The sequence below is a fragment of the Gopherus flavomarginatus genome, chromosome 13 (genome assembly GCF_025201925.1).
Source record: "Gopherus flavomarginatus isolate rGopFla2 chromosome 13, rGopFla2.mat.asm, whole genome shotgun sequence".
NCBI lineage: Eukaryota > Metazoa > Chordata > Testudines > Testudinidae > Gopherus > Gopherus flavomarginatus.
In genome coordinates this window covers 17,936,614-17,953,348 of record NC_066629.1, presented here as the reverse complement: position 1 = coordinate 17,953,348, position 16,735 = coordinate 17,936,614, and the positions used below count along the sequence as shown (strand labels likewise).

Below are 16,735 nucleotides of genomic sequence, written 5' to 3'. Positions count from 1 at the left end.
TACAGCCAGAGAGCTTGATCTGAAAACATAATGGGATGGGCATGATTAACCAGGGCGGCCTTTGTTACAATTCCAGAGATGCTTAAAATGAAAAGATATCAAGGCACCTAGGCTGAGCCCCTTCAAATACGAAATGTGAATATTGTCTCCCCTGTGCTGTTGGCTGCCTTCTCCAGTTAGCCTAGAGAGGCAGAATGGTTTAAGTAATCCGAGCAGGGCGCAGGGAGGAGTCACACTTCTTGGATAGAGTTGGGCAAATCATGGATTTTTTTGATTTACTCGCAATTGCGGGGAAGGGTGTTGTTTTAGGGTAACCCAAAAATAAAAGTTTTTAAAATGGTGGGTGATTAGACAAACCAGAAAAAAAAACTCCATCTGGGATTGGAACAAAACGTTTTGGTGGGATTTCAAGTTATTTTTAAAATACGGATAATTCTTACTTTAGTCTGCCAGCCAGATCTAAAAAGGATCTTATTAATGAGTCAGAGTAACCCATCAGCTAGAAAAAATGTACTGCTGTCACACATGAAAAAAATAATAAAATCACAAAAAGGGACACAACTGGAAGAAACATAGTCTAAGGCCTGGTGTGTGTGTGTCAACCTAAGATACGCAACTTCAGCTACAAGAATAGTGTAGCTGAAGTCAATGTATCTTAGTTCGACTTACCTCGCGTCCTCATGGCGCGGGGTCGATTGCCGCGGCTCCTCCGTCGACTTTGCTTCCGCCTCTCACTGAGCTGGAGTTCAGCAGTCGATGGGAGAGCGATTGGGGATCGATTAATTGCATCTACACTACACGTGATAAACTGATCCCCGCTAGATCGAGTGCTATCCGGCAGGTAGAGTAGACGTAACCTAATTTTGACCAAAACTGGCAGAAAGCTTCTAAATACAATTGCTAACGCATCTATATACTCAACAGAGTACTGTTTTGGAAAGTTTGGGAAATATTTAGCCCCAGATGATATATTTTATGCATTTTCCTGTACAGATGCTCCCTAGGTTACGCAAACCCAACATACGCAAATCCGCACTTACGAAAAATGTTCTATAAATTCTGTAAGCTAGAAAGTCTTTTTTGGCTTTTGTTTTTTTTGCATAATGGTCAGGTAAACATTCAGGACTTACGCAAAATTCAAGTTACGCAAGGTGTTCTGGAATGATACACTTGCATAAGTTGGGGAGTGTCTGTACTTTTTGCCTTCTGTTAAAGCAAAAGTTTGTAGTCACATGACAGCATGAGCTTGTCCGTACCAGGTAATACATCAAAATGTGTGTCATTACTTGTAGAATGGACTGATCTGAGAAAAAATATTCTGTTTGCTATTTTATGAATAGTGGCTACTGTCCTAGGATTCCTGCACCAAGAACTAATGTTAATACAGCATACACAATGATGAAATATTTTCAGGATATGTTCCATTCTCAGGGCCAAGACTGGAGATATGTTATTTATGATGAAACAACCTATTGCAAAGAACAGTTGGTTAAATGGAGGAATCAAAACTAATTTGATAGGGACCACCTTGAGGTGGGATTCATGCACTCTACACTGAATTTCATGGGCAGTATAGGTAGCAATGAAGGGAAGTGGGTTTGAAAACATTCTTGTGGAAGCCACCGTCTATGAGCCATGCTCTGAGAGGGAAAGCATATAACCATGGCATTAGCATACACAAGTAATGAATGAAGCAATTAACTGCATGAAATGGATGACAGTTGGCGGTTCCACAAACAATGGTATTCTCCCAGAAGGTGACACATCTTGGAGAAAACTCGATTGTACAGGGATGCATTTGAAGCTGTAGAGAAAGCACACAGAGGAAACAGAGTAGAAGCACTGAATGTGCTGGCAGCTTTAAGGAATAGTACCCAATCACTCCATCAGATCATGGACACTTACGTTACCCAAGAAAAAAAACTGTTCATAAGCATTTCTCTTCTGGGAAAACTATCTAATGGATTTCTCCCAACTACTAATGGATACTTAGCAGCCAAGAGAGATGATGACAAATCCATGGAGCATTTGCAGAGATGATTCCACTTACTTCCAGTGTGGTCAAGTGAACGATGCTAGACGGAGTTCTGTAAATGGAGCAAAAACCAGACTTCTGGAGGTGGAGAAGCCAGCAATATGTCACGTCCTAGTTGTTTGTCAGGGAGCAGTATACCCGACTGCCAGACCCTTCAATGGTGGATGGCATGACATGTCCGTTGAGCAATCACTCAACAAGAACTGTGGGAAGCATCCACATCTTTGCACAAAAGATAAGGCTCTGACCAAGTATTAACTGGCTGCAGCTGTAACAGCTGTGACAAAACAAATGTGTGAAGGGCAGCCTTCGGCAACAGATCTCCACAATGCAGCTATCACAAAGTGAATGGCTGCAGATGAAATGTCTGTCCAAGAATGACAAATTCTTTTAGCACTAAACCTGAAACAAGCCCAGATAACAGACAGCCACTTGTGAACACCGTGGGCCCACCTGAAATGGCAGAAAGTTAGTGCATGACCAAAGAGAACGGCACACAAGAAATGAAGCCGTTCGTAACCAGGAGGCTGCAAAGAGATGAGGCACAATCTCAAATCATTTGGTAATCTCAACAAAACAATCGAAGAAGAGAAGAAGCAGACAGCACAAACAATAAACTACTGATTGTCAGATCATCTGCAAGCTGATCGTTATTGCCCAGTCCGGAGATGTTGCTATCCCAGGTTTGAAGTATGTCCCATTTCCCCTCTGCCGGAACTCGAGGCGAATCACAAGGACAAGGAACATGCAGATTCACACATGTTCTTCCACGTTGCCGATGCAAAGCAAACACTCGGCGTGAACAGGACGCTAACGTGGAGTTTGGAATCAGAGGTTGCACTGATGTGCCCAAGTTATTGCTCTATTCTTGGGGCAGATAAATTCTATTTCTGAACTGGTGTTGGCCCAAAGTAGAGAGGCATTCCTATGCATAGAGTAGCTGGGAATGGACACGCATCTTATGCTGTCAAACATTCATGCTGTCAGTCGATGTGACGCTAGTTCAGCTTTCAGAGGCAGGGGAAAAGAGATGATTGAAGACAGCAGCTGACCTCCAAAGGAGTGGATAGAGAAGGAATTTAGAACTCCCTATCCCAAGCAGCCTGGGTATGGAGGAAGAGGAACTCCAGAAAGCCTCTCACACACCCATCTGGACACCCCAGGTTTAGGGCTCTGTGTCTATGGCAGGCATTGAGGCTATTTGTTCTCAATTCCCCACCTTGGTCTTGGGTGCGAGGCTGTGGCCTGCACTGACGGTGTCTATTTTGCACTCTCTTCTTGATCTCAGTGCTTGTGGCATTTACAAAGCATGCCCTGCATGCCCATTCTCAGTTCTCTGGGTCCTGGTGATGTGGCATGAACAGAGCATGCCCAATCTCAGCATAACCCCTCTCCTCTGCAATCAGGGCGATATGCCCATTCTCTGCTCCCTTACAGTCACAGCATGGTCTGCCTATAAAATGGACCAAGTATACCCAGACTCAGCTCCTCTCTATCTCAGGACTGCGAACCAGATCCACAGGACTCAGATGTGGCAATATCAGCAGTGCCATCGCTGCCTTTTAGATGCCTAGAAAAATAATTGGAACAAAGAGATTCCCAAAGCTTGAGCTGAGCACATAGGCTCCCTCTTCAATGAAAAGGGAGAGACAGGTACCTAAGAACGGAATCCATAAAAGCCAGCTGGGAGACAGCGACAAGAGAGGTTCTGCTAAGCCCTGCTTCTTTCAGGGAATTCAGCGCCTATCTCTGCCAGGAACCCCCTCTCCTGGAGTCAGGTGACTTCGGTGCCTCAACCATTTCTTATGAGACTGTGAGGTCCTGGCCTAACACCCCGCAAAAGAGCCGAGGGCAGAGGGGGAAGGAGTCGGGAGGCCTGCGGTGTAACCTTTAGCCCAGTGGTTAGGGTGAGGGACCCTGTTTCAGTTTCATCCTCTGTCTGATGAGGAAAAGGCCTTTAGAGAAAGGTCTCCTACACTGCCCGTCTACTCCAGGGGTTAGGGTACTCACATGGGCTGAGGGAGATGCGGGTACGAATTTCCCCTCTGCCTGTTAAAAGCGGGTCTGAGCAGGCAGCCCAGATTTATGCCCTAACCTTGGAGGTACCACGATGGGTGGCTCCCTCACTCTTGCCTGTTGAAGCTATTCCACTTTAATTAGATATTCATTGGCCCCAGAGGGACAAAGAAACGCGAGCTCTCTGCAGGCTAGTGGGATGTGCTGGTTTGAACCCCGTGTCTGCTTGCTGAAAAGGGATTTGAACTTTGCCCTCTTACCTCTCAAGCGAATGGTCTAAGTCCTGGACTAGAAGCCCTGCCTGTTTGAAATCGGGGTTCTCCGTGTTCGAAGGGAGAAAGTGAAATCAACAGATCATTACTGCTAATATCCCCTGGTATGAAGAGGAATGACATTAAAATGAGCAGGGGCCGCATGCCGTATTTGTCGGTTCGCAGTCAGCCTGTGCGCCTTGGTAGTTATCAATTTTTAATTAGGCTAGTGCCATTAGGCGAGTTAAATAACAACTGAGATCTGTCTTTCCATGTACGGGGGAAAACAGAGCCCACTAGAGAACAGAGCTACAAGAGTGTAGAGCATTTAAGAGCAGTTACAGCATAAAGAGCTCCAGATGGGAGGAGTTAGGCACAGCTGCTTTCTTTTCTGTGGCTCCGGTCAATCATGGTTACTCTAAAATTGTGATTAATAAATCAAACAGCATGACGCTTTCCTCGCGTCTTTAGTCTCTAGCAATTCCACTGGGGGTGCAGTGGGGGGGTGGGGGAGGCAATCTGTTTGGAGAGAAAGCTTCTTCTGCTCAGATTCTATCCTAAATCCAGAGCTTTTGGAAAGCTGTGCAAAATACATAGATATATATTCTGGAATTGTAAGCAAATGAGCCTACCAGAGGCAGTGCGGTCTATGGAGTTTTGCTGGGCTAAAGCAGGGTCAGATACTTTTTGCAGCAATATGGTGCTCTGGAGAAATCATGTACAAGAATGCAGCGCATTTACGCTAACTTGCAAAGCACTGTGGAGCCGGCTGCAGGGTTCTGGGTTTTTTATATATGCCAACGTTTGAGGCAGCTTGATTGTGGTGCGGCTCAAACCCACAGACTGATAGCAACAGCTCGAGCTGCTTGCTCTCTGTGTAAGCTCTCTTTACGAGCTCTGACAATGCACCTCAGTTCTGATCTGCCGCTGCCCCCACTATTCCCGCCCTGAGCTTTCCCACATCTCTCTGTCAACACACTCCAACCCTCGTCCCCACTTTCCCACGCAGCTCTGCAGAGGCACCTTCATCCTGACCCGCAGCCCCGTCCCTGCTATGCCAATCCTGGGATCCAGTGTGAGGGTTTTGTAAGAGGTGTCAAGCAGGGACTCAGCAACGACGATTAAACTCACTCTTACTTACAGGACCTAAGTGGAACGACGCCGGTCAAAGACATATCACTTACAGTCTGGTTCCCCTGGTCCTAAGGCTAGGAGTGTCTTTACCACACCATCACCAACAGAAGAAGGATATAGGACGACACCAGTGGACCATGCTGCATATGACGGTGCCTGCAGCATGGCCCCCAGTGGTCTGCATGGGGCGTGCAAGCTGGAGACAGGGAGGCGGCTATTTCTTATCTCTAGGGACAGGCAGTGCCACCCATCGACAACTTCACAATGTTCCCTGGGAGGAACTCCTCTTCCTCTCTGCCCTTCCCCTCCCTATTGCATATGTAATGAGTTCCTTTGGGTCAAGTGCTCCTTCCCAGCAGGGGAGGGGAGCGTGGAAGGGAGAGTTGCTGGCTCTGTGACCCCAAGGAAGCTCCTCCAGGAATCCTCCATGGGGATCAGGCTCTGCAGAGGAGGATGGGGCAAATCAGGGGATGACAGCTCTTTAGAAGCAACCTGCCCTTGTGCCCCACAGGGATTCCTGGCCCAGGCCTATACAGTTCCAACAATAGCGCACCGAGTTCTCCTCACTGGGACGAGACTGCGCGGGAGGGCTGTTGGGATACCCCGGGAGCAGGCGGTGGGAGGGAGTCCTGAGGACTCGACTCTGACAACGGAGGCAGTTTTGGGGAGCGCTGCAAGCAGCCGGCGCCTTTCCCCTGCAGTAAAAACAGTGCGGGTCCATACTCTGCAGCTCTGGCTCCGACTTGGGAATCATCCACGTGGGGGACATTCCAGCCCTTGATCTCACTGTTCCTGACCCCAGCCCCCACAGTGGGAGCCAGTGTCATCATGATCTCCCCATGACATTTCAACCTTGCCTTGGCTGTACAGTGCTAACAGATTGGTAACAGGCATCACCTTCCATCCTGCCAGCAGTTACATGTCCGTGGTGAGTGTAATGTGTAATGCCTCTTGCTTATCAGCTCAAATCCAGTCCCCGTCGGTAGCAACCTGAGGAAAGGCTAGGAGGCTTACGTGAAATGAGCTAGCTCAGTTCATGTTTCTTCCCCATCACAACTGTACTGCCTGGACCTTGTATTAGCACAGCACAGAAGCTAAGGGCGGAATGGGATTGCTGATGCCAAGAGCTGGCTTCTCAATTTAAAATTAAGGTGCAAGGGAGCGCGGGTGGGAAGCCTGCGTTGAATTCTCTCTGGGAATAAACAGGAGACTGCTGTCTCCTCAGTGGCCAGGCCTGCACCTTTCTTGGTCCACCAGCCAGTATTTAAATAGTCCAGAGCCTTTCCTGAGCACTACAATTCACTTAAAGGAAAACAACCCGATGGATGTGTGTGGGCCATTTCCTTAGAAGGAAAAGCCCTGTGGAAAAGCAAAGGGATATTTTGAATTGGAGTCGAGGGACGGATATATTTATCTGCTCTTGTTATGAATGGCCATTTCATTTGAACCTCCCTGACAATTTAGTCCAGTGTAGTCCCGAGTAAAGATTCTCTCTGGGATTTCCAGAAGGAGCCCAATGGGAAAGAATTTCCTTGGGATTTGGGTCCCCAACTCCCTTAGGCACCTTCGAAAATCCTAGTGCCTGGTAATTAGGATGCAAGGCTGCATGGCATTAGTGGAGTGGGAGTGGAATTCAACTGGGACTCACAGATTTTGTTTCCACCTTTGATTTTCCCTAATCGGGGTCAAGCTGAAGTCACTCCGTGTAAGAACCTATGCAGAATAGGGTGGAATAGAAAAGACCCCCAAAGAGTCACATAGAGGATGGGGGATCCATGTAGGCAGCCACATGATGCAGCGGGAGAGCTAACTCACGGATGGAGGTCACTCACTCTGCCTAGTACAAACAGGTCCTCAAATTGTGCCACATGGACCAGATGGCATCCCTTCTAGTGGGCAGCGCAGTGAGGCCTTTGGGGACCTGAGTAGGAGGAAGTTGGCTGACTAGGAGTGATTCTTTCCCCCCCTGCAGTGGTTTGTGGACTGAAAGTAATGGTTGAGGATGCCCCCACCCCAGCAAACCCTGGCTTAGTGGGGCTGCAAGCAATGAGTGAGAGAAATGAAACTCTGGCTTTGGACAAAGGCAGGGAGGAAAGACCTGCTGTGTTTTTAGCTGAGATAAGCCTGAGCCATAGACCTCAGATCTAGACTTCCCCAAAGTTCAGGGCTTCCCTCTGGGACCCACCTCACCTAGAAGTCAATGGACCAGCTGATTTTCTTGTCCCTCCAGCTGATAATAACAAAACTTTCTTTCTTTCTCTCCCTCGTCCAGGCCCCGGAGCAGTTCATGACGGCAGCAATGCGGCTTCCAGAGCAATGGCCTGCCTCTGGCTATCGGGCACCCTCCTTGCTCACTTCCTCATCAAGTTTTGATAAGAAAGCAAAGGGTCCTCGGAGGCGACACCTGGCGTCTCCCACACCACAGACTTTAATCTCTACACTGCGGGGGCAACACCCAGTTTTACCACTTGAACGTACTGCCAAGGGGGAAGGGAGAGGGAGAGTGGGAGGGGAAAAGAGTTCCAACCGCCTGTTGGGGGATAAGTCATGGGCGTTTCGCAAGGCGAATCAATTTCTTCTACCCCGGCCCCGCCCTCAACCCTATTTATAAACCTATCCTAAAGGTAAGCGAGTCTCGGCTGAACCTGTTCAAATTGCCCCCAGAGACGTGTCTTGGTTTGAGGGACGACACACAGCGGAAGTCAAAATGAGTCAAAGTGTCCTATTATATCTGTGTCTCTTAAGCAAAAGGATTGTTCTTTCTACTTGTTACACTGTACATACCTGTTCATGTTGATAAGTGTCCTATTACACTTGGGCTTCACCTGGCATCCATTTGGAGGGATGTTTTAATAAATCAATCCACCCACCCAGCCCCCGCCAGCACCTGGGCTCTCGGAAACAACTGCAGTAAGTTGCGGCTGTGAACGGGCCATAGCGATAGTGCATTTGGACACTGACAAAGGATTTGAGATCCCTTGGAGTGCGGAAAGGGAAAAGCTAGAGGATACTGTTCTCCCCTCCTGCTAAAACTGATGGCTGAGTGGCTAATGCAAACAGATAAATAGACAAAATGGTGAGTCATCCATCTCCCCATCCATCAAAGTAATCACGGAGCCATTCTATCCATCCATCTATCCTATTCACCCATCCATCTAATTAGTTATCCATCTGGCTTTCTATCTCACCATCTCTTTACTGTATTTATCAATTTATCAATGTAATTATCTGTGCTTCTATCCAAATCTCTCCTTCTCTGCTCTTCATCCATCCATCAGCGTAATCATCTCTATTGAGCCACCTATTTATCTAGCCAAGTTTCTATCTCGTTCCCTCCATCCATTTAGCTTTCTTTCTATTTTGTCTGTTCATCCACCTGTTACGGCGGAGGATATTGAGAAATTTCACAATATTACATTTATGCGTGTGGTAGAACGTAACTACTGGTCATAAAGCTAAGCAATATTTGGCCATTTGGGCATGTCTCTGACAATTCAAAACATGATAATGCAGTAGCAATCCTTCACTTAGTCCTCCCCGCAAAAAAAATAAACTAAAAAAAAGAGAGATCTGTTTTCTCCTATCTCCCCAAAATATATACTCTCTTTTTCAAAGTAAACAACACCCGTCACTCCACCCCAATGCTGTTATAATCTTTTGCCTTTAAGAACCAATGTTTTATATTTGCTAACAGGTGCTTGTACTGCTGTTTTCCAATGGGGATGCATCCAGTTTCCTTTAAGAAAAGTCCTAATTATCCATTATTTATGGCAATTCCAAACAACATGTCCACTACCCATCCCGGGAGAGCCAGATGCAATCTGGCCAACACTTCTATGCTCACTCCCTTTCCCAGCCCCGATCCTCATTTGCTCTGTTCAGAATCCATCCAGTCAGAAGCTGACGGAGGCCAATTATTTTGCTAGTGTGTTGACATCACTCCTGTATTTGTTTGGGAACCTCTTATGAGCAGAGGGTACTTGAATAACTGACTTAATTTCCAAGCACTTGATTAACTCAACACAGAAAACAGATGGGAAAGAGGAAGGGAAGAGGAAAAAAAAAATACAACCTCCCACAAACCTACATTCACATGGTTTCCTGTTTCTCAGTTGCTTCTCTGGAAATGTTTTAGAGAGGGAATTTCAGGCAGCTGTCTCCAAAATGGAACAGCAGCATCAGACCTTTTATTTTTTAGACTATGGATGTTTATTTTGAAAGTTTCAATTGATTCTTCTCCAAGTTCCTTGCTTTGATTTAGGCCTTATTTGAATGAAACATGGCACTTTCTTGAAAGCCTAATGGCAGTAAGGGAGGAATCTGCATTGTTTAAATGTCTTTGAATGTACTTTTTTTTTTTTTTTTTTTAATTAAAAATACTACTAGCTTTCTGGGTCACTGCTAAGGCCTGACAGGGCTAGACGACTGTAGTATTCACAGACCAAACCGCAGCCTGCATGACAGGCATTCCAATCAACGCCCCAGACCTGACTGGGCGGCACAGTATGACCTGAATCACTAGAGTGAATCAAGTGGCTCTTACAAAGACCTGCCAAGTAGAAACCTCTTTGCTTTTTCTGATCCCACAAGACATAAACACTATTTTCCAGGTAGGAAGTAAAAGGAGACATTGATTCATTTGGTTATTTTTGTTGTTGTTGATTGTTTTAGTTTTTTTTTGTTCCTTTTACCACTGTGGCCATCTGACTGAGTGCAGGCACTACCAATGGTGCTGGTCTGAACGCAGTAGGCAAACAAACTGCAGCAAGGAAGCATACAACCTACCATAATGAGCTGCCGACAGCCATGTGTCAGGGACGCAAAGATGAACTTGCAGAGAGGGAGTGACTCGTGCCGGTTTCCTGTAGGATCTAGGTGTTTTAGTCAGAAGGTCAAGGATGTGCCTCATCCAATCTGTCAATAAATGTAAAACATGAATGATTAAAGGAAAGTCTGAAAAAATACTTATACAAGACTGAACGTTTGGGCGATATATTCATAAAATGGAGCAGGACATTCTTTTGAGTTCATGCATATGAAAAAAAAAAATCCAGCAGTCGAGTTCTTGAATGTATACACTTGCTTTCCCATTTATTTTTCCTTCCAAGAGGGAAGGTTTGAGTATGAAGAGGGACATGCCTGGATTTCACCACCACCACCACCATCTGTTTTACTGCTTTGAAAAAAAAAATCTAACAGCGTCCTCCCACTCTTTCATCTGGATAAAAAAAACATCATGAAGCTGTTGCACATTGGCTTAATCTGTGCAAGAAGTCTCCTACAACAGGTCCACATGGAACCTTGTTCATTGTCAAAGACATACAAAGGTGTATTCTTATTTTAAACCACAGATATGCACGCTGGATCCACTGGCTTATTAGGTGGAATGCTGGTAAAGAACTAAAACAATATGTCTTCACTTTTATATCTAGTTCAACCACAAGTTATAGGCTAGCAGCTGGGATCATTGGATATAATCTACGGCCTGTGTCATACAGGAGGACAGACTAGATGATCTAACAGTCCCTTAAAAATCTATGAATTAGTACTGAACAATGTTGTTGGTGTATGAATACCATAAACAGCAGCAGATGCCTTTAACTGTCAAAGCAGGGCACCAAACAGAGAGTTTTAAGTGCTTAATCATGCCATAACTCTGTTGAGGCTGAGGGAGGAGAGCTGCTGGAGAGAACCTGAAGAAGTGGTCTCTCAGAGGGGTTAACTAGTGTAGCTACTCCTACCTAGACGCCTCTTCTCTTCCTGCCTGCTATCATCATCAGAGAGACAATAACTTGAGAAGCCACACAGACACGCATACTGCCGTTAAGAAGAGAGAGGTACAAGTGGAATCTAGTGGAAGTAATAACAGACCATTTCAAAACAACATTTCAAAGCCCACTGGGGCATCCATATCTTTCATGACTTTCAAGGTCATGTGAACTGAAGTTGGTGGTAAATGTTAAGTGCCTGATACATGGTTGTTTGGAAGCCTGTTTTTTTCCTGGTGTTCAGGAGAAATGCCACCAATGTAAGAGTCAGGTCTCCATGTTCTGTTGCTGTGCTACAGCATTCCCTTGGGCAAGGGCAGACAAAACGTTTTCACTTCAGTATCTCAAGCACCCTGCAAATTTAGGCCAAGCTTTGGCAAAATGTTCACATTAGCAAGGAAGCTCTAGGCTCTCAACTCTGTATCCCAGACACCACATCTCTCTGCACAAGTTTCATGTGAGGATGACATTATGTGCTAGGTGTGTAGCAAGCCAGAGCACTGAAAGTCATAGAAAGTTCCTGTTTCAGGGTGTGTTACATTGACTTAAAATAGATCTGTTAAACCATGCAATAGAAAAAAAAACCCTACAAAAGTAATTGCTGCAGATGATTCACCTGGAAAACTTCTAAGATGTTTACACCCCGGGTGGTCCCAAGTGGAGCTGCATGAAAAATCTCAAGTGACGCATGACAAGGAGTGAGATTTTTCTCCCCTCATCAAAGGGAAAAGGAACAACAATAACAACAAAAACCAATGATTTCCCTGAATGTGACTCCAGGTTTCTTATCTCTGGAAACCCAGGGGAAAAAAAAAAACAGCAGCCACAAGGTAAAGCTGAAAAAATGTTTTAATTTGGGGCAAAAAATATGATTTTCTTCTCCTCTTCATTCCCCACTGACAGCAAGAGGGTTTTAGTTTCTGCACAGCCCTTGTTTTGAAAACCTTCAAGTGCAATTTTCCCTCCCCCAAAGACAGGAACGTTTAAGTAGCCACAGGACGCCTTTCTAAGAGGTGGGTGATATATCAGAGAAAAGTGTTTCCAAATAACGCTAAGATGGGAAAAATCCTATTCAAAAGGAAACAGCGTCCATTCGTCCCTTACAGGAGAAAAACAAAACAAAATATTGCAGTTAAAAGCTATGCCATAAAATAGCTAACCAAGATACATTGTCCATTCAGTATTCAACGCTTTGGAACAGAGGCCAAGTGATAGTCAACCAATGCACGTTGCTCTTCAGATATACTTTGGTACTAAGGCCAAATTTAATCAACGTAAGTTGTCCTTCAGATATTGAACATGCTGGCTCCAAGGCTAAGTGAAATGGAGTTTTTGGAAGATGGCAACCACACACCCAGATCTCTGCATTACTTTAAAGGGATCCTTTAGACTCTCCAAGACCCACGGCTTCAAGACTGAATTCTTCCTGCAACCATGGGTGGTTAGCATCAAGAACAGGAAAACCTCTAACCTAGTCCCCTCTGCTCCACACGATTAGTTCTTTTTGGCAGAGGAAACTAAAAAGAATGGCTAGCAGGGACCTTTTTTTTTTTTAAAGCATTCAAGTTTCTTGTGACACGTAAAGTGCAGTTGTGAGGAACATGTTGGGTGTATGAAACCGTTAACTGTCCAGTTCAGAGTCCTTCTCTTTGCTAGGTTTAAAAAATGCTATGACTTATCAATGGTGCAGTTCTACTAGCTGTGTAAAAGGCTATGGTTGTGCACATTTTACTCACAATTATCCTAAAAAAAACAACAAAAAACAAAAATAAATAATTTTCTGTATTCAAACGCTTAAAAGAAAATCAAACAAACAAACCATCACATTGTTACAAAAAAGCAAACTTTATTTTTCCTGTCAGCCTTCTAGGATTACTTTCATTTGATGATTATTTCTTAAAGCAATGAAGTCAAGTCTTGATTTTCCGTCAATAATTGTATTAAAAAGGGTGAATATACTACCTGAATTTTGTGCATGTTACATTGTAGTTGTAACCTTTTCTAATTCAGAAAGAATAAGAGATGGTTGTGATTGTGCAGTGTATCAATAAAGTTTGAAGAAATTTGTACCTGGGGGGGAGGGGTTATTTGGGACTCCACCCACACAGCGCTTCTGTATTGGACTCCATGAGGAATTCTAGTAATGGAGAGGCCCCCGCCAGTGGTGAAATTCAACCTGGCCTTAATCTGGAAAAACGTCCCTATTTGGTATTGGTCCCGTCTGCATGCGGGTTCATTTCACCTGGTATTCATAGCAGCACTGGTACTTAAGGCTCTTGTGAGTGGTACTCTAAGCTTCCCTCTCCCCTCCACCATCAGCCTCTGTCCTGATCCCCACTGTTCCTTCTTCCATTCTCCTGCCTGCACCCTGCCAGGCCTGGCCACTTGAGCAGCCACAAGTTCCTACGGTGACCACACCTCGCAGAGCCAGATGAGATGAGGTTGGTATATCTGGGCTCTAAATAAACTGGCCCGACAGCCACCGAGGAGAAGAGGCAACGCATACAAATATGGAGGGTGGTGATTCTATGCAAACGCCTGGCCTGCTCTTCCAGACAGACACAGGGTCAGAACCAAAATATAACAGCTATCCGCCAACCAGAAGAGCATGTTAAATGAACTGTTGAGATCTCAGTTGCCTGAAAGCCCTTTCTATCAGCATCTCTCTATAATTATCTTACTAGCTAACCATCCTGCTTTCATCCATCTCTGTCTGTCAATCCTCCAATTCCTCACTTCTTCACTCACCCCCTTATTTCTCTCTTCCCTCAACCAACAAGTTAACCACCCACCCATCTATCAGCACCCACGTAGAAAGCCCCCCTTTTATCCCTGCCACACTCCATCTATTCACTTGCCTACTTATCAATGATTCATCTAACTATTTATTTCTACATCGTCTAGCCACTAACCAGCCATCATGAACACCCATTAGTCTCCACTCCCATTTATCTTATCCCCTGAACGTGTATTCATCCAATCTACCTGCCTAATGTAACCATCTACACACATATATCCCTCCATCAATTTAGCTAACCATCCATCCCCCAACCTTCATCTATCAATCCATCCACCTAGCATCTCCATACTAGCCCTTAGCAGACACATGCCTATTTTCAGAGCCACTTCAATGTAATGAAAATCTTTGCCCTTATCTCTCTTTAATGTTCAACTGGGGAAGCTTTATCCAGTTGTTCTTTAAGCACAGCAGTTAAGCGATCCAATGCATTTTCTTTATCTTGTCCAGAAATACATGCTATTGAAAAAAAAACAACCCTGAACAAAACAGAAATGCCTTTGGAGCGGTAATAGTATTAAAGATGTTTCTGTCTCTATCAAGACATATCAACACGGGACTGAGGGGAAATAAAAGAGAGCAAAGCAGAGCAGAAACAAGATGGTTAACCCTTCCTTGTATTGTGCACAAGTCTGTCACTTTAAAAAGCATCATTTCCTACCCTGCAGGGTGAATTCCAACAAATAACATTGAGACCCTGAACAAAAATGCCCTCCCTTCTAGACACTGAGGAGAGGGTTTTTTTAAAGGGCCAGGGCAGTGTTTTGTCATGGCTCACATTTCCTCAGAAAGGGGGCTCCCGTGTCCTTTATTGGAGAGTTTATGTAGAGTTGAACAGTCTTTCCTGAGTGAAGTGAACGCAAGGGGTAATATTTAACAGGATCATTCTGTGAGAGGGTGTAATGAGGAAGCCGCAGCTGAGCTCTGCATTGGCTGCCTAGCTATCTCCATCTCAAGTCCTACAGGATTCAAAAGAGCTCAGCATTTCAGACGGTTTGATAACGAGGGCTGAGCTCCTTTGAAAAATCTGGCCGAGCATTTGGCCCCGATTCTGCAATCTGATCCACATACAGATCCCCAATTAGTGTGTATAAGTTCCTGCCTCACCCTAGCGACTGTGAGAGCCACTGGTGGAAAATAAAAGACAGTCCCTCTGATGAAGAAACGATATACATGAAGTACAGCCTGACACACAAGCCTCCTGTCACCACAGCTCCACCAGGAGGAACGCTAGCATCGACTGGACGCAGGCGGCTGCTGGCACTTTTATCACTATCTTGTCTAGAGCTGCTTTGCATATGCCTAGGTGACACAGTGGTTTGAACGCTAGTACGATTGCAGCACGAGTGTTCCCACTAGTACCGCCACACCGGCTGCAATGGGGGGTGATGCTAAGAAGAAAGCCTGAATAGTTCAGCCCACAGTGTTTCCATTTTGGGGCCCAGTCTCACACTGCTATTTCATGGAGAGTAAGTTTTGCAGGAGCAAGAACCAGAGGAGTGCCCCAATTTACAGACCTCGAAAAGGCGACGGGAGTCCGTTTTGTGACCCGTTTTGTAACAGGGTGCATTAACGTTCTGACTCCTGCAGAGTGCTCCGTCTGGGCTGAAGCAGTGCTGGGACTGTTGTTCACCCAACATCCCCATTGGCACAAACGTTGTCCTTCTCCAAGCCAGTTTGCTGCTGCTTTCTTCCAGCAAGAGAGAGAAAATCCCCACACCCAACTCTAACCAGCAACAGACGCCTAACCCTGAGTATACCAGGCCCTATCCTACGATTGCTTCTTAGGCAAAAGTACCCAGGTGACCAGACACAGTTCTGGTGGTGGCATCTGTCACGGAGTCCCCGGGCGATGCTCTGGAACTGCTCCCCACCAAGCCAGTCAGGATTTTGGGGAGCCTCCTCTCCCTTGGAGCAGACTTGTTCAGGGCAAGAAGCTCACACAGCTTCACCTCCTGGGTCTCTCCTTGGAGCATTCAGCATCCTCTGCCCCTCCGTGCGCTTCCCACAGCGAGTCCACCCCAGCGGGGTCCTGGGGAAGCCACAGGGTTCTGCACCCCCACTTTGCAGTCAGACGTGACTGTCAGCCAGCCAGTAAAACAGAGGTTTATTCGATGACAGGAACAGGGTCTAAAACAGAGCTTGTAGGTACAGAGAACCGGACCCCTCGGCTGGGTCCATTCTGGGGGGCAGTGAGCCAGACCCCCAGGTCTGCCCTCCACCCTTGACCCCAGCCAGCTCCAGACTAACTACCACTCCCAGCCCCTCCTCTCTCCTCAGCTCCTTTCCCGGGCCAGGTGGTCACCTGATCCCTTTGTCTCCAACACCTTCAGCTGGCACCTTTGCAGAGGAGGGGCCCAGGCCATCAGTTGCTAGGAGACAGAGTGTCAGGCATTTAGGTGCATTGGCCCTTGGCTCTGCCAGATACTTAAGAACTGCCATGGGGACACTGAGGCACCAATACAGTATTCAGAGAAAACATTAAGAACTTTCCCAGTTCGTCACATCTCTCCCCCCTTCGAGACCGAACTGAGCAAGGTCACTCCAGCCAGTGACCTGGGGAAGTTCGAACCCACCAAGGTTCCCATGGATGCCCCAGCATCTCTCCCATCCCTTGGTGTGAGTTACACCAGGACAGTCCAGTCTTACGCCCTCCCTTAGGTCGGGTGTGCTTGATGGCACTTGCAGGCCGCATGTGGGAAGGTTTATGCAGCCCACACCCTTTGCCACCCCA

The 16,735-nt window shown here is 46.1% G+C and overlaps 1 protein-coding gene across 2 annotated transcripts in view; it reads left to right on the top strand.

Annotated features, from left to right (window-relative positions):
* OPCML (opioid binding protein/cell adhesion molecule like) overlaps window positions 1–13,271 on the top strand; it is a 729,650-nt gene extending 716,379 nt beyond the window's left edge. For both annotated transcript variants that reach the window (XM_050921726.1, XM_050921724.1), the window contains one exon: window positions 7,709–13,271. In XM_050921726.1, the coding sequence (XP_050777683.1) occupies window positions 7,709–7,809 (101 nt within the window). In that variant the 3' untranslated portion in view covers window positions 7,810–13,271. The remainder of the gene's footprint in view (window positions 1–7,708) is intronic.
* The last annotated feature ends 3,464 nt before the right edge of the window (window positions 13,272–16,735 follow it).